Raw genomic sequence first — 25,705 nt, 5'->3', positions numbered from 1 at the left:
ACAAGGACAGAAGACGGAAGTGAAGGGAAGGCCCTACTGTACTGAGATAATGTGGTCAGAGACAGCATCTCAGTGATGACAATAATACCAACCTGAAGGATGAGCTGAGCAGCCAATCCAGAAGCAGCAGACTGGGTGTCTCAGGCAGAGAAAAGAACTGTGCAAAGATTCTCGGGCTAGAAAGAGCTAGGCATGTTCAAGAAACTAAAAGGACACCAGTAGAGCAAATAATAATCGTTTCTTTTAGAGTGAACAAAGATCTCAACAATGTCATTTCAGTACTCCTCTCCACAAGAGCTTTAAGTTCAGTGTAGGGGAGAAATAACTTTGGATTGAAAACAAGACTATCTGCTTCTTCCCCAGCTCTGTAATTACATGGTAATGACCATAAGCAAGTCATTCCACCTCTACAGATCTTGGCTTCCCTGCTGTAAGAGGGGATGCTTGAACCAAATGAATTTCAGCTTTAGAATCCTGTGGTCTGATTCTCACACATATTCAAGGCCTCTGGTAGCCAGAGCACAAGCTATCACAGTACACGTCACTCTCTCCCTAGCAGGCCCCATCTGCTCTGGCTGAACAATCTTTAGGCTCACTCATGGTTTCTCCTCTGCTTTGCTCTTCAGTGCATATGGGGTGTTAGGCTCTCCCTTCCACTTACCCCTTCTTGTCCTCCCTGCAGACTCAACACAAGTCTCCCCCACTATAAGCAGCTCTCTCCATCTCAGTCTTCCCTAACTGCACTATCCTTTTGGATAGATACGGCTAAATGTGTCTTTCTAATACTTCCTGAACTAGACTGAGAAACACATGAAGGGCAGAGCTCCAAGTCTGATACCACTTCCTTATCACCCAACATAAGGCTACACATTCAGAACCTTCCTTTCCTCTTTTGTAAAAGAGATAGCACCATCACCTACCTCCTAAAGTTGCTGGGAAGAATAAATGAGGTTTAATGTGAAAATGTCCAGCACGTTGACTAGAATCAATTAGGAACTCAAATACTAATTTCTTTCTTTGTCTTTCTCTACACACACACACACACACACACACACACACACACTTGGTGACTGGTCTTCTCACAAGGTATTCTGCTGAAAAATGTATTATTTTGGGAGATGAACATCCAGGTTGTGCTAGCCGCCTAAGAGGACCTGGGGCAAGTCACAATTTCTTTACAGCTTAGATTTTGTTCAAATGAAGATAAACAGTACTTGTTCTCATCTCTTATGATAGGGGGATAAAATGATATGATACATGAGGAAGCACTTTCTTTTGAAGAGCTACTGGCATTATTATTTTTCATAAGTCCTTGTTTCAGAAAGAAAAATCTTAAAACAAGAGACAGCAAGATGTCAATGTTAAAGGGTGATTTGATGATGACTGTGAAAATCCCACTCTTGATATAGACTAGAAATGTCAGAAAGTTGTATTACTGTTCCTTGGGGTAGAAAAGCACAGATACCAAAAAGATTAGGTAGCTTTCTTTTTTTAACATAATCACCTGGGGCATTACTCATCTCCTATGCTGACATTTTCGAAGTCAAACAATATCATAAATATATCTAAGGGGCTTTTTGGGCCTTAGAGTCTGGGCATATCCATTTGTCAGTGTTAACTACAACCTAATAATAAAAAAGTGACATTAAAATCTTTGTATTTACTAGTATTGTAAACAAACTTCATGATTATTCTCTTCTGCATTAAAGTATGCCAAGGTTAGATGCAGGGAGAAAGAAGATAAAAATATGCTCTCCAAAATAAAGTGGTTTTTGTATCAATAAAAGTTATCAACACAAGAAAGAACTACTATACATGGTGAGGATTCTGTCCCAAATCTTCTTGTGAAAAAATATGGGAATCATGATTAGAAGAGAGTAATTTGAAGAGAAGCATATTAGAAGAAAAATATTTTTCTAACAACAGCAACAAAAGTTATCAGACTTTGGTGGCAAAAAATATTTTAGAACTAAAATTTAAGCTCCTATTTTTCTTCCATTTCAGAATGTAATCACCCAGACAGGTGGGTAAGTAGAGCTGTATGGTGTGATGGGGGGGGGGGGGGGGGGGGGGGGAGAGAGCGCACATTGGGGAGATTTAACCTCTTTGCAAATTTCTTCTAATGTTAGTTTACAAAGTCAATTAAGGAATACCTATCCAAAACAGATCATCATTCTAACAAGCAATCATATAAAAATGTATTCTCTTATTTTTCTGTGTTAACTACATTTTAAAAACATTTCAGCTTTATTAATTTGTATAAATATGCCCTTGCCATAATTTGTAATACATTTTATAAGTGACTGGAGGAGATTTCATGCATCACTAATTCATACATATAAATGTGAAGTTTGCATTAAACGTCTCTAAACAAAACCTTGCTTGCTATTTTTAGAAGGAGTAGGATAAAGAAGAGATAAGAGGACTCTCATTACAAAGACTGACCCTCTTAAAATTAAGGCTATTCTGTTTTGAGCATCAACCTGCTACTAAAACAGTCCTGGTACCATGGTTTAAAAAGGCCCAAGTCTGGAAATACTACAGTGGTTGATTGGCTTAAAAAATAACACATGAGAACAAGGGAAAACAGTGATTATAAGTGGTTGGCATCATTCCAGAGCTGCTTTTTAGAACTCTTTTTGCTTCCTAGTGCTCTTTTAAACTCCTTTGGCTACTAGTTCCCATCTCACACCATTTTTAGGTTTATGCCAAATAAACAAGGACACTGCTACTACAAAGTGCAGACAAGACCCAAGCAGCAAACTACACACATGTACTCTAGGTCACCCAAGTCTTTCAAGGCCTACCTTATTTGGCAATAGTAAAACACATGATAGAACCTTCCTGAAGATGGGCGCATTTTATAGCATTTTTGGAACATATTATGGCACTTATTACTTATAATGATATTTACAAAAACCTATCACTAAAAGTGAAATTTTTAAGATGTAATATTTGTATAGTCTCATACTTCAATTTTGCATTAAGAGAAAATTACAAACAGCAATCAAGTGGACAAGTGAGTGCAAAAAATGCTTAAACTATAATAAAAACATAATAGACATTTCTTGAAAATAAGATTAAGATGATTGTTTTGTTATTTTTAAAATTTGTATAAATATGTTGTTAATAAATTACAGTATTATAAGTAAGAGGAAAAAGCTCTTCTAAAATTGTTTTTAATAAGCCATTTAAAAATAAGCTTATTTAAAAAATAAGCTATTAACCATGGCTCATTTTTTAAAAACCCTTAGATAGTTTTAATTATCTTCAAGCTCTAATATTCATACCTCTCCAAGATATAGTTTGTCATAATGCATATGCTAAAGAAATGTTTAGATAATTTTGTTTTTTTAGTCTAAAAATCTATAGGAAATGCTGATTTCCTTAGAGATATCATTCTTAGCCCACCTAAACAAAATGCAAAACTATATTTAGTAGCATATCTTTTAAATAGCGGAACACATTTTAAAAAGATAGGCCTATGCCGATTTAAATTTTATCTTGAAGTCTAAGAAAAACAGTCTATATAATACTCATAAGGCCATGGAGTCACATAATATTACTTAATATTACTTGGTAAAGTAAAATATATTCATATTTAAATAAAAATTAAAACGCAACCATTCTTAATCATGGTTTGAGTCTGATAACCAAAATCAAAAGTTTAATGTCATGCAAACTACATTTCACAAACTAACTAATGCAAAGCTCTAAGCTTTAAACTTTTTGACAGTGTCAATAAAATCCCCAGGAAAGGAGACTACTGCAACTTTCCTTGAAACATAGGCATTTTAAATCATGGTTAAGCAGACAGAATGTTAAGAATGGTATGGTTTTTATTTTCCATAGCAGGTTTATTGACGCTTTTTCTCTAGTAAAGTTTGAAAATCTGACACTACCTGTCCACATAGAAGGGGAAACAAAACTTGGTCAAAGTCTGTAGAACTTCCTGTGGAGAGAAAAAGAGATAATTTATACATCCAATGGGACCAATAAATCTAACATTAACCATGGCACACAATCTAGCAACTTTACCCTAAAGAAAGAGAAGACAGATGAAGAAATATGGGCTTTATCAATTACATGGGAGGAGTACCAGGCAGTCAATCATGAGAAATAATAAACATGATCAAACTTCATTAAAAATGAAAAATTAATCAAGAATCACACATGGGCAAGCAGCAGGAGTCATGCAGGAAAGCTCTGAAGGGAGGGAGGCGATTGGGTTGCTGAGTGTTAACACCCCTCCAGGGACCATCTCCAGCCTGACCATATGGATCAGAGTGAATAACACCAAGCCACATGGGTTTGGCCTGGCAGGGCCGCTGTTGCTGGCACCGTTTTTTTGCCTGTTACCTAGGAACAGAGGGGGCTGGGATTAGACAACGCTTCCCAACATCAATAGGCCAAAGCACAAGCAGAATAGAAAGCCAACTTGAAGATAATTGTCTCTAAACGTTGTCAACTACATTTTTTAGAGCGTAAAACTTCATTTTATTACTTTATAAAGAAGTTGTGATTTCTGGCATAAATTTATTTTGTAGCCAAACTGTAACAATTTTAAGTATGTACTATTTTTAGTTAAATGCCATCATAATTGGACACACTTACCTGCTTGTAATTTGTGAAAATTCAAAGCAAACTACTAGTTTAAATATCTTTTAATAAATATGTAGGTACATAAAACCAAGCATGTTATTCAAGGGAAGTATACAAAAAGGGAAAAAAGCAGAGTAACATTTCAAAGACTTACTTACAAAAGAGAAGCTTCTTATATTAAGAAAAGCACATTACTGTATGAGACACAATACACAGTAGGGTGTGTGACTTTTCCCAATGGACACATTTCATCTACATAGCATCTATACACATAACTAAACATATATACAAGTAATTAATTATTACTTCCTTCATAGAATTTTCTCTAGCTTGTCTTAATTTAACTGCAGACTTAGCCCACAGTTGGTGCTTAAGTTCACTGACCAATGTTATAAATTTTAAAAAGTATTTCTTTCATGCATTTGATTTGCTTTTTAACTATTCAAAATCCCAACTTCGAGACAAAATGAAAAACATAATTTTCAGTCATTGAGAAGCTGGTTCAAATTAAAACAAACTTGCCCATTGCAAATCCTAATCCAAGTGATAAATTAAAGGTCAGTTTACAAATGTAGCATTTTTCTAACCAATAATAATGAATTATCAATGCTAACTGGATTGATGCTTCTCGCTTCATTTAGCTTTAAAACCAGTTCTATCATTCAAGAAATAAACCACATCAATCTAATAACCCACTCAATGAAGCAGAAAGCACATTGACTTGCTCTGCCAGAGCATATTCCACCTACATAATTCAATTGAGCATATCCTATTTTTTAATATCATGGACTAGGACTATATACATCACAGCACTGTTAAGGCATGTCATGAAACAGTAAAGGAATAGGAAACAAAAAATGAAAAAAGTGGATTCTAAGAGGCATTGCTGACACATTAGTTAATTTCATAATGTGGCATTCAAATGTTCTTATGTATTGTTTTAAACTCATATTAAAATAAATGGCTATTGCTAATAGAGAATCAGAAGAACAAGAGCAATTTCTCAATGCATAATGTTATTATCAGGCAAATATTGGAAAAGAAGTCATATAAAACATTCATTTTAATTTCTGCAGTTTCAATTATAAAATAAACTATAACCTACATATACATGATTTATATGCAAAAAAAATCCTTACATAATTCCTTTCACTTCAGGTTTCAAACACCACAGAATATCTCTTGACTTCAATATATGTGCCAAGCATTCTTTAAAACTCGGTACTAGTGCTCCCTCATTGCCAAGATCAGCGACAAAGACAGTTATCCTTTACTTCTCAAAAGTTACAGGTGCAGAAGTGCTTCTCTATTCTATGCTGGAGTTGAGCTGCCAAAAGGCCTCAAGATTTTTGAAAGAAAGGACCCCCATGGCTACGAGAAGGCACTGTGTTCCTCAGCAGAGTCAAAGGAATCTAATATACGCAAATTATTACTCAGTACAATATAGAAACTACTTATCACTTTCTAATGTCAAGAGTAATAACCAACCGTGAACTTGTCTGTCAGATAATATTAGAACAAATATCAAAACACCAAATGTAGGATGAGTATAACCCACCTCCAAAAAACTTTCTGTTTTACTTAAGAAAGCAGTGATAAGTCTAATTAAGCAGTGGGGCAGAGGGAGGGGAGGGAGGGGAGGAAGGAAGGCAATATAGGCAAACGTAGGCACATGTTTGTGCATTACAATATGTTTCTTCATGTTTGTGATATTACAAGAGCTTGATATTCCAATTTAAGTCAAACAAGACGGTGATGTGCTGTCAGAGGAGAAAACAAAAATGAGCATCTACTCTGTGTTAGGCATAGCACACATTATCTCAATCAAAATTGAAAAATCTACTTTTTGATTTAGGAAGGGAAGACAGGAAGAGGGAGGAAATAACAAGCAATGTTTCTTGTAAATAAAAACTGCTGAAATAAACAAATATTTTAATATTTCTGGGTTTCCTATATATAACATTTAATTACCTTATTCTCTTTTCCAAAGGAAAACAGTTACTTGGATATGAAAAGTACCACTCTCCAAAAGAGAGGACTTTAAAACCCTGACTTAAACGTATTTTGAGCATTATATTTAGAGCAGAGTGTCCTTCAGCATTAACTTTACTGGGAAAAACAGTCATTAACCAGTTATTCCAACCCCTCTTTCTCTCTAGAACCAGTGTCTTTGGCTAGGGTAATTTCTTTGCAGATGGTAATTTTCCTGTTTTCTCCCCACTTTCTCTAGCCTACACAGCTCTTTCAGAGGACCTCAACCACTGCTACATAAATCGGATCTTCGAGATGCAGTGCAGCTGATGAAATGTAAATGACCTCATTGCTAAGGCTGGGGGTGGGGAAGATGGTGTCAGCTCTCCAGATCAATTCCCAAGTTTATATTTTCACAAATCTTTTTATGTACAGTTTGATTTTTTAACATTTTAATGAGCAAAAAAAGTGAATCTATAGTAGCCAGTCACCACAGTTAAAGTGCAGGGCATGAACCAGATCCCAGGAGGAAACCAGTCCACCATGTCACCACTGGCTTTAGGACATTCGCCACCTGGTTCCATGTCCCCAGGTTCCAACTCTTTTCATAATCAAAACACTGCTGACATTATAAACCCCAGACGGGTTTCTAAAATCCCTCCCAATCAATATATCCAACACATAACTTATTGGAGGCAACACTGAGCTCATTGATTAAGGTGAGTTCAGTAGCAAAGTTTTCAAAATAAATGAGACAAGAAAACAGCAACCAACCCCTTTGTGTCACCGACAATTTATGAAATAGGCAATTTCCAAAAGGGCTTTTCTTCCAAACAAAATTTCCAATACCTCAAAAGGGAAGAGGTAAGAGCAGAGGGGGCTGGAGGGAAGTGGATGACAGGCAGTCGCACAAACCTTTCAGTGATGCATATATTAAACAGCAGACTGCACAGTGTAGTGGAAAAGCAACAACATCTACAAAGCTCTGCCCACAAGGAGATACTGAGCTTCAGACTATGAATCAAAATATGCAATTAACACACCTAACGCTGGATTCACTTGCAAATGAAAATCAGAAATGAACTCAAGATTCATCTCCATCTTTTTAGAATTCATTTCACCCAATTTGAATTCTCAACCAGTCAGAAAGCCCATCGAGGGAATTTACCCCAATCTGGAAAAAGTAGATTGTGTCATGCTGAAACAGGACCATTTCTCTTAAAAACCTGAGAAATCTTTAATATGTATATTTCTCATCATAGAATCCTATTTGGAAGCAAAACTTCGAAGACTGAACTCGATGTAGTTGACTGGAATTATCAGTAACAAGAAGGCTAACCCAATTCACTCTGAATTTGGGGTGCAGGGTAGGGAGAGTAAAAGAGATCCAGCAACAGCCATAGTTCAGATGTCAAACACTGTTTTCGTTGCTTCATTGAAATCCATAAATAAAAATTAGTTGTATTTGGCAGCTGAAAACAACTGACAGACACAGACATACACACCCCACAAATAAATGCCATCTGAAAGACAAAAGCACAGGCTGATTATAATGTCCACTGGGGTTACAGAATGTTGGGAGATGAGGCATGTTCTCAATAGTTCAAAAGGAAAAAGAAAATATGTGCAGGAAAACATTTAAATAAAGAAAAGGGAGAGCATGAATAAATGAATGGATTTTCAAATATGTAAAGCTACAATCAGCCTCTTTGTAGCTTGCTGAAAGCTATATAGCAGTGGATAATTTACCTTTGTCCAAAAAGAGAGTGAAGAAGAGAGAGGCGGGAGACAGTGGGAGAACATTTCCTGAGTTTCCTACATCTAATTTATTTGTTCATTTCAAAATGTAGATGTGTGATGAAAAGATCAGTGGAGCTCAAATTCCTAAAATACTCTATTTCTATGCTTAGACATTTTTTCATAGCATGAGGGAAGTGCTGACCCTCTAAGTCCTGCAATTGAGATCAGTGCAACTGACTTGAAAGAAAAGCCTCTGATTGATGATCTTAAAACTCAAGTTGAAAGTTAAAAACAGAACACACACAAAATCCAAACATACAAAAAGCTAACAAAATTTCAACTTTAAGCCATTTCAAGTTAAAACCAGGGATTCCAAGTGAAAGCTACCAGAGGTTTTAATGCTTATGATTAAGAAGGGTAAAACAGAATGGTAAGTTCTTAGAAGTTTAATTAGTACCAAGTTCAAGAATGTTGATCAGAAATTTCCTACTAAATATGAAAACAGGAAATATAATTTTTCTCCTTCCCTATATATGCCTAATTAAATCCAAGATCTATACATAGTTACAACCAAACTTTTATTTATTTTTTTCAGTGAAAAAAAAGCTTTGAATAAGGGATTTTACAAAAAGGCCTTTCTTTCAACACCCGAACATAAAAGCTGGGTCAAATTTCTAACAACTCTGCTCAAATGCTAGTCTGCTTCCTCTCTTTGGCATATTTCAATATTTACTCCCAGTTTACTTTTTATAACTTTAGTTAATTCTGAGTCTTGCACACATTTAATTATGCTAATTTGTATAATACCTAATATACACAAAGGTAAAATACAATAAAATATAGAAAGTCATCATATTCTATAACATGTATCACATAAACTTTATATCTAAATTATTGACATTAAATACATAGGTAGAAAACAGAAGAGCCACCTCTAAAAGTACTTTTATGTGTAAATCTTCATGACTTTTTGAAATCCAAAGGAAAAATATATTTTTTAAAAAGATATTTTCAAAAAAATAATCTCATAAAAAATTTTAATTTAACAAAGCCACCTCATCCTTTTTATCCTTTCCTTTCTTCAAAAAAAGCTACTTTAAAATGTTCACAAATTAAATACCATATAAAATCCTTTATTCTAAGATTTCATTTTATTAACTTTAAACCTTACAGCAAAAGGGTTGAAAATGAGAGTTATATTTATAAGGTCAATATTAAACACCAATAAATTTCTTGACACTTGTTTCAAACACTTCCAAAACAAACAAATGCTTTGGTTAGAATTTCTTACAATTAGCATTCGATGCCATCAGTAACAGAATTACTTGGACTTATTATTATTACTCTAAAATATTTTGCCTTATTTATTTCCTTAAACATTTTTCTGCACATTTATGTTATCAGTATCTAAAAGGAAAAAAGGTTGGGGAAAGTGGGGGAGGAGGCCATCAGTCAGTACATACCAAAGGAATAGGGTCCCAACGGTAAAACTGCAAACATGGTTTCACTGAAGAAGCAACTTGCCCTCAGGAAGACAGTATTTAAAAAAGAAAAAAAAAGAGCACTGATAGAAATAGTGTTTTATAAGCATATTAAAAAGCTGTCAGCTTTTAAATATTTTAAATGCACACAAAAATGTGCACAGATGGGCAACTTTTCTGCTCACATTAATCTAAAATTTTTTTTTTCATTATCAAGCTCAAAGTCCTTGAATTTTTTAAACTTAATTGTGCCTCTATTTCTTAGAATTCACACCCCAAGGCCAAAGCTTTCCTGCCACCAGTCGTTCAAATCTGACTTGGACATTACACAGGAGGAGGCTCCAAGCCTCCCTGAGGTCTCACTCCTTTTACAACACACGAAAAAGCAGTCGATAATGGGCCCGTGTTGAATTCACTGCTCTCCACGTCTCCTCCTGGGACACAAGCCTAGCAGATGTGATAAAAACTGTGTCAGAGAAGTGGCTCTAGTTTGTGCCTTAATGACAACTTAAACCTCTAAACCAATACAACCAAAGGACTAACAGAACTGGCTGTTGCCTCTCTCTCCTGCCAATCTTCGAATATCTCTGAACTAAATTAGCACCTCTACATACAACATCCCCTGCCACCCCACAAAATCCATTCTAATTTTAAAAGATAAATGGATTCAGCAAATGTGTTGGCAGAAAGAGAGAGAGAGAGAGAGAGAGAGAGAGAGAGAGAGAGAGAGAGAGAGAGAGAGAAGAGAGAGGAGAGAGTGTGTCCCCGACCGTCCTATAATTAAGCCCTAACACCACATATTTCATGTAGTTTATATTTTCTCAAGGTATGACTGTGCATTCAGCTGCCTAAAAGAACTGCCTGGTATATATTCCCTCTAATCATCGCCCCAGTAAACATGTTAATACATATAAATGGTAGAGTTACGGTTTCCAAAAAGTGCCTAAAGGTATAAAAAATTATTTTTAAATATGTCCAACCATAGAAAAGAAAAGAAATTATTCTGAGTTATCGAAACATTCTAATTATTAAAATTTATACAGAATTTTTTAAATGGTGGGGGGGGGTTATACTTTTAACTTGTAAGAACTCTTTGTCTTATCTAATAATATGGTACCAAAAAATAGATTTAAATATGTACTTCTGATAACATTTTCTAAATTCTATAATTCAGTCTTCAGATGATAGGCCCTTTTACCCAGTATCTTGAAAGCCTATTCAGTCACAATTGCATACCCACTTAATCAGCAATCATTGTTCTGGGATGCAGGACTTTGTTGTCAAGACAAGCACCAAAACCTTAAAAAAATTTTTTCAGAACTGGCATAAGAAAAAAGTGATCTTTGTCAGACAAGGACAAATTTATGCAAATCTTTTATAAACATTCACAAACATTTATTTAGCTTTTGAAATGTTGGCCTCATTTGAGAGCATGAAAATGAGGGGGAAGTAGGAAAACGCAAAGGACAGCTTAGAAGCTGGCAAGCTACATAAATATTCAGAAGGAAGATTATAGGATTCATGTTAGGCTGTCTTAGGCTTCTCCAAAGTCCACACAGAATAGCAAAGAACAAAACTAACGAGAAGTACAGCAGATGTTAGACAATGCATCAGCCTCTTTTCCTCTCTCACTTGGCTATACTTGGACGCTTTTATATTTTCTTTCAATATGGTTAGGTCATTCAAGGATTCTCCTATAGACTCTGTATTGTGGCTACAGATCTATAAGCTGGAGGTCTGTCAGCTTTCCAAAAGTTTCCAATGAAAAGGCATTATGCAAATTCTACCTCTCTTACCCTCTTTCAGGAGGGGGAAAAAAAGCCTCCAGTATGCAGTCATCGGAGTATTGGAAGCCCCAGCCTTCATTTCTGTATAGCTGTGTTTGCCTCAGGGCCACGCTGCTTGTTTTGACAGTGGATCCCCCTAGATAGTTGGGATTAGTCGAGCTTGTTTAGATAAACTTGAAATCAAGGCCTTCTCTAGGTAGACAGCTAGATGTAGCTACCGAGTTTCCAGCTGCCTCCTCCTTTCATCCCCAAACAACTGGAGATTCACTGTAGCTATCACAGCCACAGGCTATGTCACATACATAAGTACAAAATTAAAGGCTGCTAAAAGAAGCCTTTGTAAGTCTTAGTGCTAAAATAAGGAATCTGTACTGCTTGGTTTATACAAATTATTCAGGCACTACCAGTATGGAATTGAAATCATCAGTTAACAAGGCATATTAATCAAGGTTCCCAGCTTCTTTGGATAGACAGGATCATAGTTTGATAATATACCTAACCTTCTGCTTCTTAGCTCTTGAATGAGAGAGTAAGCGTTTACAATGTTGAAAGGGAAATAATAGGCTTTATTTACCCAGTGGCAGGGGATGTCAGACATCGCCAACAAACACTGTGAGCAGAATATGAAAATCAGAATGTAAATATCAAATCTACTTTTGAGAGAGAATTATTTAACAATGGATTAGACAGGACCTCACTCAACAGTCATCTGTAATTATGGAACTATTTCACATCAACTTTTATTTCCTACAACTTGCAGATTCTGATAAAATGATATCAGGAAGATTCAAGAACTGATGAAATTTATATTCACAACAGATTGATGACATCTCATTACAAAGAAAGAAGGCAGGTGATATGAAACACTATTGAAATAAAAAAAAAATTATACAATTCAAATAGTTTTCTAAATCTAACATTCAAGGATTTTACAACCTTTACAACTAGAAAATGTTTCTTCAAAGGACAGACAAAATGCAAACAAGGAAAATAATTCAATTCCACATATGTGTTTTATTCTACTTTACATAGTCTACTTCAACATATAGATGCTAGTGTTTACCTGAGGCTGCCTGAGATAAACTAAAAACAATGGCACTGGAACAGGTTTAAACATTTTTTTATGAGATACCAGACATTACAGAAGGCTTTCTACCCCTCTGACCAAACTGTCAGTCACACAAGACAGTTTCAATCAGTCAAGTTCATTTATCACCAACAAAAATGTGTTCTCATAATTCAACAGCTAAGTCACTATTTAAAAGAAAAGCCCTAAGACATGCAAGGCAGTCTGGAACTGCAGTCATCAATTTGAGGTTTTCCTATGAAATCTCTGGTTCATTTCATGTACAACTTACAAACTAAAGAAGGAGTCAGCAAACTTTTTCTCTAAAGGGCCAGATAGTAAATATTTTAGGCTTTGCAGGACATGTATGGTCTCTGTCACAGATTCCTCTGTTTTTTTTGTGTTTTGTTTTGTTTTTATAACTCTTCAAAAAGGTAAGAGCTTTCCTAGCTGGAAGGCCACACAAAAGCCAGCCCCAGGCAGGATTTGGCCAGCTGGCTGCAGTTTGCCAGCCCCTGATCTAGAGTGTCAAGGAGCATGGTCATATAACACAATCCAAACAAACTCAGCAACCCCCAACACTCAAATTTAGAAATACCTGAAGGGTTAAATGCCAGTCGTGTTGGTTCTCTGGTGATCCAACAATTCACACATGATTTTTGACAAATGGTCAAGTATCTCCTGCACACAAACATGCTCTCTCTTTTTTCAAAGAAAATATTTAAAATACAAAGAATTAAAAATAAAACATTTGTATAATTCAGAATTCACAACTGTTTTGTGGCATCGATTCTTCAGAGAAACAATCCTTCTTATATAAATAGTTTCACCACAGAAAACTATTAAAGTTTGTATGAATATAGTATTAGTTATGTCAAAAGATTACCAGTTATACCTATAAAAATTATGTATATAATTTAAAGAATCTAATTATCCTATATACTTATTCTGATTCAGTATTTTGTATTTCATATATCAATGGTCATCTGCTCTCTGTAGGGGGTTAAGTGCCAAGTGGAAGGGGACTGACAAAGAAGCTCATATATGTCCCATCCTATGCCAGAAGTTTACATGTGCTCAGTAGCTTTATGTAGATATAATCACCCTCCTATTCATGAACTGAACCTTGAAAGCTGAGTAAAATTAGTTACAGGTAGAATGGTAAAATAACTTGCCTAACTGGAAGTAGAGCAATGGAAAAGCTAGATTCGTGGTGCTGTGCACCAAGTTCATCTGTCCTCGAAGCTCATGCTCTTCCCACAATCCTCAGCTTGCTACTTTGTTAATGACAAATAATATATTCAAGAGAGATTCTCAGACTTTGACCCTGTTTGATCAGGCTTCTGTCTCCAGAGTTACAAACACTCATAGAGCTAAAACTGTGCAGTGGTAGTCCTCCATGCTAAATGAAGCTTCCCAATTGCAGCAGTGGAGTGAAAAACGTATGTTGTGTCAAAGCTCTTAGGGTAACCTTACATGCCAGCTTGCCTAGCACTTCCTGGTTATGCTCATTATCTCTGTGTAATCGTGGTGCTGTGCCCCATCTCACTCTTGAAGGTGCCCTGGATTGGATACTGTCTATGATCATCAGAGTCTTAGAGAAGGAAAAACCCTGGCTTGTCTGGAGGATACTGAAAGAACAAATAGCTGCTCCATTTGCCTAGTGATGGAAAGTGGGGGGTGGTCTTAGGAGAGTTAGTTTTTATCACTTGACTCCAGGCTCTTTATCTACATTAAAGACTTATTTACATTCTATGAGTTTATGCATTACCAGACATTATCAACTACATGGAAGCAGCAAAGTCCTTTCTTTGCTCCAGTTTCCTCATGCTATGTAAAAAAATCCAAAACAACAACAAAAAACACACACACTTATTATACTAGACTAATTCAAGTATTGTGTACACATCATGCCAACTTCTCATAATTCTAAAAAATTAGTAATACTTTCTTGTTTTACATATTTTTAAAAAACTGAGGCTGAAAAAGTAAAGTCTTTGACCAAAGTGACATTTCCAAGGCCAAATTTCAAAAACATGGGGATACCTGACTTCTACTTTTCTTTGGGCCAAACATACCCCCCAAAAAAGGCACTTAAAATTAGGGTGAATGATATTTGTTAAGAAATAAGTGAGATGTGAATAATGAAAAGTACTTCAGCCATTTAATCTGTTTATTATAACAAAGAACATTTTAAAAATTCAGACATACTTCTTAATTTACCAGGGGTTTAGCTCTCCAGGAAAGATAAGCATCTGGCAGGCTGGAAGAGTTCTCTGATAAAAATGCTGTTCTCAATAATTTATAATTTACACTCCTAAAACTAGATGTTACTAAAGAGGCATCATGTTTGAAATACATCCAAATACAAGAATCTCAAATGCCACCGGTTAAGCCTCTACTAGGTAGGATGGGATTTAATAAATATATGTTTTCATTTGTCCTACCTCATTCAAATTCTGAGATAAAAATCACGGTGTGAACACTGTATAATAAAAGGGTAATATGCAAATCGATCAGATGGTGGAACAACCGATCGGTATGATGTGCACTGACCACCAGGGGGCAGACGCTAAACACAGGAGCTGCCCCCTGGTTGTCAGTGTGCTCCAGAAGCTGGGCTGACAGCTGGCGAGTGCAGCGGCGGTGGTGGGAGCCTCTCCTGCCTGCCTCTGCGGCACTAAGCCATCAGTTGGACATCCCCCAAGGGCTCCTGGACTGCGAAAGGGTGCAGGCCGGGCTGAGGGACCCCCCCTACAGTGCACAAATGTTGTGCACCAGGCCTCTAGTTTATTATAATATATCAAATACTTAGTCTACTAACACCCGTGTACAGTACCAGGTCTTAGAGATGTAGACATGAAGTAGGCAAGAATCCCTGACTTCCTGCCTGGGGGGAGGAAGAGAATATGTAAACAAGTATGTGCAATCAAGTGTTGTAGGTGTTCTGATAGAAGTCAAGGGAAAAGAAAGGTACTGCCTGGTCTACCCAAGTGATGTGAAAGACTCCTCAGAAGTGGTGACAGTTGAGCTGACTTTTGAGAAATGAGTAAAGTTGGTATTTACTAGACAAGCAGGCTAGATAACAATATTCTAGAAATAAGAGCAATGTGAAACAAATAACATGTTTTATAAGGTTGATATATAAGTAAATGATCTTTGATAAGTTCAATTTTCTTTAAAAGAACATCTTAATTCTTTTATGAATACAGTACCCTTTCATTTCTACCTACCTGCTCTACACACACACACACACACACACACACACACACACACACACAAAGCCACAGTCTGGGCTTGTGTTATATCACATTTGAAATATGAAACTGACCAAAGTTAGACAGTTTCTAATTATGGTAGCCAGAGAAATCTTAACACTAATGCATGTAAGTATTTTTAACATGAAAGCTAACATAACACAAAGTACTATATGCAACCAAAAGGACTAATTTACAAAGACATGGGACCTGTTACTAAATTTCTGAGGTTTTGAACTTGGAAAGTCTCAATATACAGTTTTCAAAACTGAAATAAAATGAAAATAATTAGTTATTTGAAACCCCCCTTCACCACCCTTTAAACAGTTTCCATATTTTCAGTATATTTGAGAACAAAAATATTCAGGCACTATTTCTGATTCTCACTCTTCATCTTCACTTGATAAGTACTCCCCTTTACCTTTGTGACTTCTCTAAATTTTTCTCTGAAACAGTGTAGGCTTACAAAGGAAAGGTTTTCCAGAATTGTTCCTACTGTCAGTCTGAAATTCTAGAAGTAAAAATTATCACACATAACCCTAATACCTAACAAAACCAGGTTACCCTGCTAGCTTGAATCTACCCCTAAAAATAGTAGGCACTATATAATTATTGGTTATTATTAGGTACCAGGTATTATTCTGAGTAGCCTGCGCATTTCAAATCACTTAACCCTCACAACAATCCTCTGAGGTCTTCACTATGATTATTTCTAAGTTACAGGTGAGGAAATGAAATCCCAAAGAGGTAAACCCCAGTAAATGACAGAGCTGGGATTCAAACCCAAGCAGTCTGCCTCCAAAGTCCATGCTCTTAATCACCACTGTCATGCCTCTGTCCTCTCCTTTCTGGAATCTGAACTCCTTAAGCAACCATGTCTGCGTATTACATACTTCATATTCATAATTATTCATTGGTCCCTGATTTAAACTGTTAGAGGTTGCTAAGGAGAACCTCTAACACTGACTACAGTCATTCCTATAGCTGAACAGATCGACACACAAACAATACAAATGTAAGGAGTCAAGGTTCCAAGTGCTCTCCAAATGCTGAGGATAGAGTGACTAATTCAGAAAGAGCAAGTTTTATAGAGGAAGTGATACAAGCAAGGCATTGAATGCTGAACTGAACCAAAGCACACTGTAGGGCAGTGGTCGGCAAACTCATTAGTCACCAGAGCCAAATATCAACAGGACAACGACTGAAATTTCTTTTGAGAGCCAAATTTTTTAAACTTAAACTTCTTCTAACGCCACTTCTTCAAAATAGACTCGCCCAGGCCGTGGTATTTTGTGGAAGAGCCACACTCAAAGGGCCAAAGAGCCGCATGTGGCTCGCGAGCCGCAGTTTGCCGACCACGGCTGTAGGGTAGGTAGGATGAGGAATGCATTTCAACTGTTAAAACAACATGAGCAAAAATATAGAGATGGGAAAGAACAAATTATGCTGAGAAATGGTGAGCCATTCTATGTCTGGATATAAAGGAAAATGGCAGAAAACCAGGCTAAAGGTTGGATCAAGATCAGATTGTGATAGGCCTTAAATCCAAGTTAAGAAATTTGGATAAATATTGAGGGAGCCAAAAAACCTTGATCAAGAACTTTGACTAAAGAGACATGATTTGGCCCTGACCGGTTTGGCTCAGTGGATAAAGCGTCGGCCTGCGGACTGAAAGGTCCCAGGTTTGATTCCGGTCAAGGGCATGTACCTGGGTTGCAGGCACATCCCCAGTAGGAGCTGTGCAGGAGGCAGCTGATCGATGTTTCTCTCTCATCGATGTTTCTAACTCTCTATCCCTCTCCCTTCCTCTCTGTAAAAAATCAATAAAATATATTTTAAATAAATAAATAAAGAGACATGATTTGAATCAGGTTTTAGCAAGATATCTCTGGCCACCTTCTGCCTCAAGTTTAAGAAGATTAAAATCATGCCAAGCATATTCTCTGACCACAGTGCTTTGAAATTAGAAATCAACTGTAAAAAGGAAGCATAAAACCCACAAATAGGTGGGGATTAAACAACATACTACTAAAAAATGACTGAGTCAAAGAAGAAATAAAAGGTGAGGTCAAAAGAAATATAGAGACAAATGAGAATGACTATATAACATATCAAAACTTCTGGGATGCAATAAAAGCAGTAATAAGAGGGAAATTTATATCATTACAGGCCTATCGCAAGAAACAAGAAAAATCTTAAGCAAATAATCCAACATTACATCTCACAGAACTAGAAGAAATACAAAAGCAGCCCAAAGTCAGAGGAAAGAAAATAATAAAAATTAGAGCAGAATTGAGTGAAATAGAGAAAAGACTATACAAAAAATTAATACACTAAAGAGCTGGTTCTTTGAAAAGATTAATAAAATTGATAAACCCCTGGCTAGATTCACTAAGGAAAAAAGAGAAAGGACTTATATAAACAAAATCAGAAATGAAAGAGAAGTTAGCACAGATATCACAGAAATACAAAGGATCACACTAGAATACTGTGAAAGACTATATGTCACTAAATTCAATAATCTAGAAGAAATAAATAAGTTCCTAAAAATCTATAACCTTCTTAGACTGAATCATGAAGAACTGGAAAAACTAAATAGACCGATCAACAGTGAGGAAATTGAAACAACCATCAAAAACCTCCCCAAAAAATGAAAGTCCAGGACCAGATGGCTTCATTAGTGAATTCTACCAAACATTCAAAGACGATTTGATAACGATCCTTCTCAAACCCTTCCAAAAAATTAAAGAAGAGGCAATACTTCCTAACACATTTTATGAGGCCAACATAACCCTGATATCAAAACCCGGCAAAAACACACAAAAATAAAACTACAGATCAATATCTCTAATGAATACAGATGTAAAAATCCTAAACAAAATACTAGTAAATTGAATACAACAATAGATTTAAAAAAATGATATATCAAAATCAAGTAGGGTTCATTCCAGGGGTACAAGGATGGTTCAACATACATAAATTGATCATTGTAATATGCCACATTAACAAAATAAAATGATAAAAATCATATGAACTTATCAATAGATGCAGAAAATGCATAAGTTACAACATCCATTTATCATTAAAATTCTCAATAAAATGGATATAGAAGGAAGGTATCTCAGCATTATAAAGGCTGTAGATGACAAAACTTCAGCTAATATCATACTCAATAGTGAAAAACTGAAAGCTTTTCCTCTAAAATCAGGAAGAAGACAAGTCTTATTCAACACTAGTGACCCAATGCACATTGAAAGGAAATTAATTAGAAGAAATATTTTAATATCGCTATTCGCCCTTTCTCTATAATAGAAGTGTCAACCACATTCACGATCAACAATGACAGATGGAAACACATGTATGCGATTGGTGCCAGCAAGAGCTTTATATGTATCACGCATGTGTGAGTCAACTTAGCCTTTTATATATATAGAATAAACTTGCTTAATTAGACCTGCTTTCTGATTTAGTTAAACTTTTTCCAGCCCAGTGAAGCACCTCAACTTCTCTTTCAGGTAATTGTCAGCAACACAACAGTAAATATCAACACGAAGCAGGTTATTATTGTAGCTCATGCAGGGAGAACAAAGGGTAAAATATTTAACTGCAGCAGTGTTTGACTATATTCTGTGCAGTGAGAAAACCTGAAGTCATTTTCAAGGTCCACCATTTCTTACTTCTTTTCAGTCGGGTCAAGTTTCTAAGTTTTCTAAATCTCCGTTTTAGAAAGGATTCCACGGAGTCTCCTATCTACCTACTCCAGGACTTCTGTGAGGATCAAATGAGATGAGCACAGGAAAATGTTTCACAGACATTTGGTTACAGTGTAAAATATTTCCACCTGGCTATAAAGCGAGTCGTGTTCCTGGGCTGAAGAAACTGCAAGGAGGCTAGTCACTAGGGAGAGGAAGCTGGATGTTGATACATGATGTCATTACCCAGTGCCCATAGCCACTATTTCCAGTCTGGGCTGGGCTGGGAGCCGTATTTTGCACCATGGGGTCTTGGCAGTGTCGGCTACGATTTGGTGGGGTGTCGCCCCGGGGTGGTGGCGGGCATATGTCCCACTTGGGGGAAGCCGAGTGTTGCTTTGTGACACCAGGTCCATGGTGCCATTTATTGTTAAATGGCCTGTCGCTAGGGAGAGAAAGCCAGGCGTTGCTACGTGACGTCACTGCCCAGTGCCCACAGCCACCTGGGCTGGGCTGTGGGCCACATTTTGCACCATGGGGTCTCAGCAGCGTCGGCTGTGATTTGGTGGGCTGTTGCTCCAGGGTGGTGGAGGGGCCTGTGTCCTACTTGGGGGAAGCCGAGTGTTGCTTTGGGGTGCCAGGACCATGGTGGTGTTTCTCTGTAAATGGCCAGTGTGCATCACAGTAGCTCCTGCGTTGAGCATCTGCCCCCTGATGGTCAGTACATGTCATAGCGACCAGTCGGACAGACACTTAGCATATTAGCCTTTTATTTATATAGATAGTACTGTAAGCAATCAGGCAAGAGAAAGAAATAAACGGCTTTCAAATTGGGAAGGAAGAAGTGTCACTGTTTGCAGATGGCATGATTCTTTATACAGAAAACCCTACAGACTCCACCAAAAAACTATTTGAAACAATAAACAAATACAATAAAGTTGCAGGATATAAAAGAAATGTACAAAAATCCACTGCATTTCTATATACTAACAATGAAATTTCAGAAAAAAGAAATGGAAAAAAAAACACAAACAACAATTTATTTTGCAATTGTAATATTAAGAATAAAATGCCTAGGAATAAAGTTAACAAAGGATGTGAACGTCCTATATATTAAAAACTACAAATCAGTATTAAAAGAGATTAAAAAAGACGCAATGAAATGGAAAGATATTCTGTGTTCATGGATTGGAAGAATCAACATAGTTAAAATGTTCATATTACCCAAAGCAATATATAGATTTAATACAATCCTCATCAAAATCCCAATGACATTTTTTAAAGAAATAGAACAAAAAATCATCATTATTTGTTATGGAACCATAAAAGACCCCAAATAGCCAGAGCAATCCTCAGAAAAAAACTTCAAATTATACCATAGAGCAACAATAATCAAAACAGCATGGTATTGACAGAAAAGCAGACACAAGACCAATGGAACAGAATTGAGAGCCCAGAAATAAAACCATGGGTATATGGGCAAAAAATTTTTGATAAAGGAGCCAAAAACATACAATGGAGAAAAAGAAAAAAAAAAGCCTCTTCAATAATGGTGCTGGAGAAATTGGAAAGCCACATACAAAAGAATAAAACTAGACAACAGTTTGTCCCATGTATAAAAATTAACTCAAAATGGATCAAAGACCTAAATTAAAGATTGGAAACAATAAAGTACATAGAAGAAAAATAGGTACTAAAATTATGGACCTTAGTTGTAGAGAACATTTTGTGAATTTGATCCCAAAGGCAAGGGAAGTAAAGGCAAAAATAAATGAATGGGACTATATCAATCTAAAAAGCTTCTGCACAACAAAGAAACTGACAACAAAACAAAAAGACAACCAACTAAATGGGAAAAGATATTTTACAAATAACAACTCTGACAAAGGGTTAATATCTAAAATATATAAACTCATACAACTCAATATTAACCAAACAATCTAACTAAAAAATGGGCAGAGGCCCTGGCCAATATGGCTCAGTTGGTTAGAGTGTCATCCCATACACTGAGAGGTGTTGGGTTCAATTCCTGATCAGGGCATGCCCCCAGTTGGGGCGCATGCAGGAGGCAACCAATCAATGTTTCTCTCTCACCTCTCTCTACCTCCCCTCTCTAAAATCAATTTTTTTAAAAATTTTAATGAGCAAATACAAATAGCCAACAAATATATGAAAAGATGCTCAACTTCACTAGCTATTAGGGAAATGCAAATCAAAACCACAATGAGATACCACTCCACACGTGTTAGAACAGCTGTTATCAACAAGACAAGTACCGTATTTTCCAGCGTATAAGACGACTTTTTAACCCAGGAAAATCTTCTATACGCCCAGTTGTCTTATACGCCAGAAAATACGGTAAAAATAAGTGGTGGAGATGTTGTGGAGAAAAAGGAACCCCACTAATGGTGGGAATGTAAACTGGTACAATCATTATGGAAAACAGTATAAAGGTTCTGCAAAAAATTAATAGAATTACCATATGACCCAGCATTCCCTCTTCTGGGTATCTAATGGAAAAATCTGAAAACATTTATTTGCAAAGATATATGCACCCCTATGTTCACTGCAGCATTATTCACGGTGACCAAGACATGGAAACAATTAAAGTGTCCTTCAATAGATGACTGGATAAAGAAGATATGGCACATATATACAATGGAATATTAGCCATAAGAAAAGGTGAAATACTGCCAATTGTGACAACATAGATGAAACTTGAGAATATTAAGCTAAGAAAAATAAGTCAGAAAAAGTTAAGAGCCATATAGTTTCACTCACATATAGGATGTAAAACTGAAAGTAACAAATGAACAAACAAGAAAAACAAACAAAAATTCATAGACACAGACAGTTGTATGGTGGCTAGCAAAGGGAAGGGGTGTGGGAGTAGTAAAAGGGTAAAGATGACCAAACATATGGTGATGAAAGATTATCTGACTTTGGGTGGTGGGCACATAATACAATATACAGATCATGTATCATAGAAATATACAATTAACCAATGTCACCCCAATACATTTAATTTTTAAAAATTAAATATAAATCCTATATAATAAAAGCCTAATATACAAATTGGCCAAACGGCGGAACGACGAGTGGAACAACCAGTCGCTATGACACATACTGACCACCAGGGGGCAGACACTCAATGCAGGAGCTGCACCCAGCCCACAGGCCCCAGGCCAGCCCACAGGCCCCAGACCAGCACCCCCCCCCCCACAATCGCCCCACAGGTCACCCTGCAGAGGGAGGCAACCGGCGGCGGTAGCGGTGGGGGGTGGGGCCGGCCAGAGAGTAGGCCAGCACTGCCCCCCTATTACCCCGCCAGTCACCTCCTTCAGAGGGAGGCGACCGGCAGCGGAGGATGGGGCCAGCAAGTGAGGGGCACCAGGCCAGCCAATGCGGGTACCAGCAGGGGCCCCCCGAATGCCCTACTGGTTGCCCCACAGATCGGCCCTGATCACCAACCAGGTCTAGGGACCCTACCTGTGCACGAATTTCGTGCACCAAGCCTCTAGTAATCCTACCGTATAATAGACAAATATGCAAATTGACTGTACCTTTGCTACGCCCAAGCCACGCCCACCGACCAATCAGACGAGTATGCAAATCACCCCAACAAAGATGGCGGCTAATTTGCATATCAAGACAGCGTAGAAAGAAGCCAAGAGATGCTGAAGGGAGCAAAGCTGTGGAGAAGCAAGCAAGCCGGGGGGAGGAGAAGGGCGGAGCGGAGGCGGGGCCGGGGGTGAAGGAAGGAGAGCGGGGCAGGCTGGTGGAGAAGGTGGGCCGGGGGACAAGGGAGGAGCGGAGGCGGGGTGGGTTGGCGGAGAAGGCAGGCCAGGGGGGGGGGTGGGGAACAAGGGAGGAGCAGAGGTGGGGCGGGGTAGAGTGCAGCAAGAAACCATATTGCAGGATTTTTCCTGCAACAGGAATGCTAGTATATAAATAAATAAGCCAGTCCAACCCCATTCCATTTTTAAATTTACCCTTTTCTGGAATGGGGCGGGGGAGTGTCAAAATATAGATATAACAGAATAGCTTCTCTTATACACGAAATGGTGTTTTATGTATGTTTTTCCCAAACACTTTAAAAAGCACTGACCTAACATTTGTCCAATTTTATAAATTCGACTTGTAATAGCAAGGGGGAAATAAGAGGTAACACGTGACACATTATTTTTTAGTATTTTTTTAACCATCCATGAGCCTATAACTTGAAAAACATTTAAACACACCAATCATCAAAAACAGGACACTTTTAAACATATACAGAGAAGCACATGTTTAATCTGAGATGCATTTATACATCTGTAATCTATCAATGAATCTTTTCGAAATCCGTAATGTGGTCCATCAAAATGGCTACATTTGGTAGCAATTGTGGAGACCGGCATACTACTTGAAGAAAGCTGATTCAGCAGAGTGCTCTGTTACTAGTATGTTAAGCAATCACCTCCCAGGTTTTAGGGTCTGAAAAGATTCAGAGCTTATATCTGTGGATGAGAAAATTACATTTCTACCTATAACCCCAGACTGCCAAATTACTAAGAAATATGGAAACTGACCTTTTGGAACAAGAAGTTGAAAAATCCATGCATCAACAGTGCCTCTTAGAAAAGCACACATCTAAAATGAACCTAAAAGATTATCTTCTCTAAGGGCAGTTCCAAGACTTTTCACTTGGGTTTCTCTGAACCATTCTTACTAACGCTACTAACTTCTATGGTTTCACACCACAAAGAACAAGAAATTACATGGCGTCATGACTATCCAAATTACATGTAATTTGACTATCCAAATGGGAAAAGATATTTTACAAATAACAACTCTGACAAAGGGTTAATATCTAAAATATATAAACTCATACAACTCAATATTAACCAAACAATCTAACTAAAAAAATGGGCAGAGGCCCTGGCCAATATGGCTCAGTTGGTTAGAGTGTCATCCCATACACTGAGAGGTGTTGGGTTCAATTCCTGATCAGGGCATGCCCCCAGTTGGGGCGCATGCAGGAGGCAACCAATCAATGTTTCTCTCTCACCTCTCTCTACCTCCCCTCTCTAAAATCAATTTTTTAAAAAATTTTAATGAGCAAATACAAATAGCCAACAAATATATGAAAAGATGCTCAACTTCACTAGCTATTAGGGAAATGAAAATCTACCTATAATTACATTTCTACCTATAATCCCAGACTGCCAAATTACTAAGAATGTCATTGGGATTTTGATGAGGATTGTATTAAATCTATATATTGCTTTGGGTAATATGAACATTTTAACTATGTTGATTCTTCCAATCCATGAACACAGAATATCTTTCCATTTCATTGCATCTTTTTTAATCTCTTTTAATACTGACATGCCAAATTATAATTTCAAGTTATAGACTCCAAGTTATAATATCCAAATTACATGTAAGTAATTACATGGCGTCATGACTATCCAAAGGTCCTGGTTTTCAGAGGCATTCCCAGTTTCTGGCAATGCCAAATCACCAAAATTACCTGGACGTGCACTGCCTTTGTAGCCTAGTAGATAGTAAGGTCCTTCAGAGAATGGTTGGATCTACTTCTTCTCTCTTCCTCTTGTCTGAGTCACATTCTGCTGATACTACACTTACCAATCTGTCACTCAATTAATGCACAAAACCAAATCTACTCTCCTAAACAGTTTTTGCCACCAAAAACAGGCATGAGGATGGGGAAAGGGAATCAGCAAATGCAGCCACTTATTAGTGTTTTTAAGGCCAGGTTGTGGAATCATTTTAAAGTGTGTTCCATTTGACCCTTTGGATGAAATTCAAGTGAACTGACAAATTCTGTTCCATGGTATATGGTGTCATAAAAAGTTTCCAGGACCAAACTTGACCTCACCATTTAAAGTGGATCTAATCTGAGCAGACTGTATGAGTAGGTTAGAAGGATGACAGCATCCACTTTGAAGAAGAATGGGGGAAGAAAAGAAAGTTCAAAAGTTTCCAAGAGAAATGGGATACACCCAGATCTGATTCCATTCTTTGTGAGTTTGGTGAATGCGAGACCCAAAGGCCCACAAACCCAAAATCTCAATTCCAATTTGAAGATTCTATGGCTTTGGCA

The 25,705-nt window shown here is 37.2% G+C and overlaps 1 protein-coding gene across 13 annotated transcripts in view; it reads right to left on the bottom strand.

Annotated features, from left to right (window-relative positions):
- Positions 1-25,705, bottom strand: part of DENND1A (DENN domain containing 1A) — a 470,320-nt gene that overhangs the window by 322,702 nt on the left and 121,913 nt on the right. For 7 of the 13 annotated variants that reach the window (XM_079791022.1, XM_079791014.1, XM_079791024.1 and 4 more), the window contains one exon: positions 3,903-3,952. The exons of the other annotated variants lie outside the window; for them this stretch is intronic. In XM_079791022.1, the coding sequence (XP_079647148.1) occupies positions 3,903-3,952 (50 nt within the window). The remainder of the gene's footprint in view (positions 1-3,902; positions 3,953-25,705) is intronic. 13 annotated transcript variants of the gene reach the window in all.

The sequence above is a fragment of the Cnephaeus nilssonii genome (assembly GCF_951640355.1).
Source record: "Cnephaeus nilssonii genome assembly, chromosome: 14".
Taxonomy (NCBI): domain Eukaryota; kingdom Metazoa; phylum Chordata; class Mammalia; order Chiroptera; family Vespertilionidae; genus Cnephaeus; species Cnephaeus nilssonii.
Note: the sequence above shows the minus strand (reverse complement) of the source record. Positions and strands in the feature narration are given on the sequence as shown.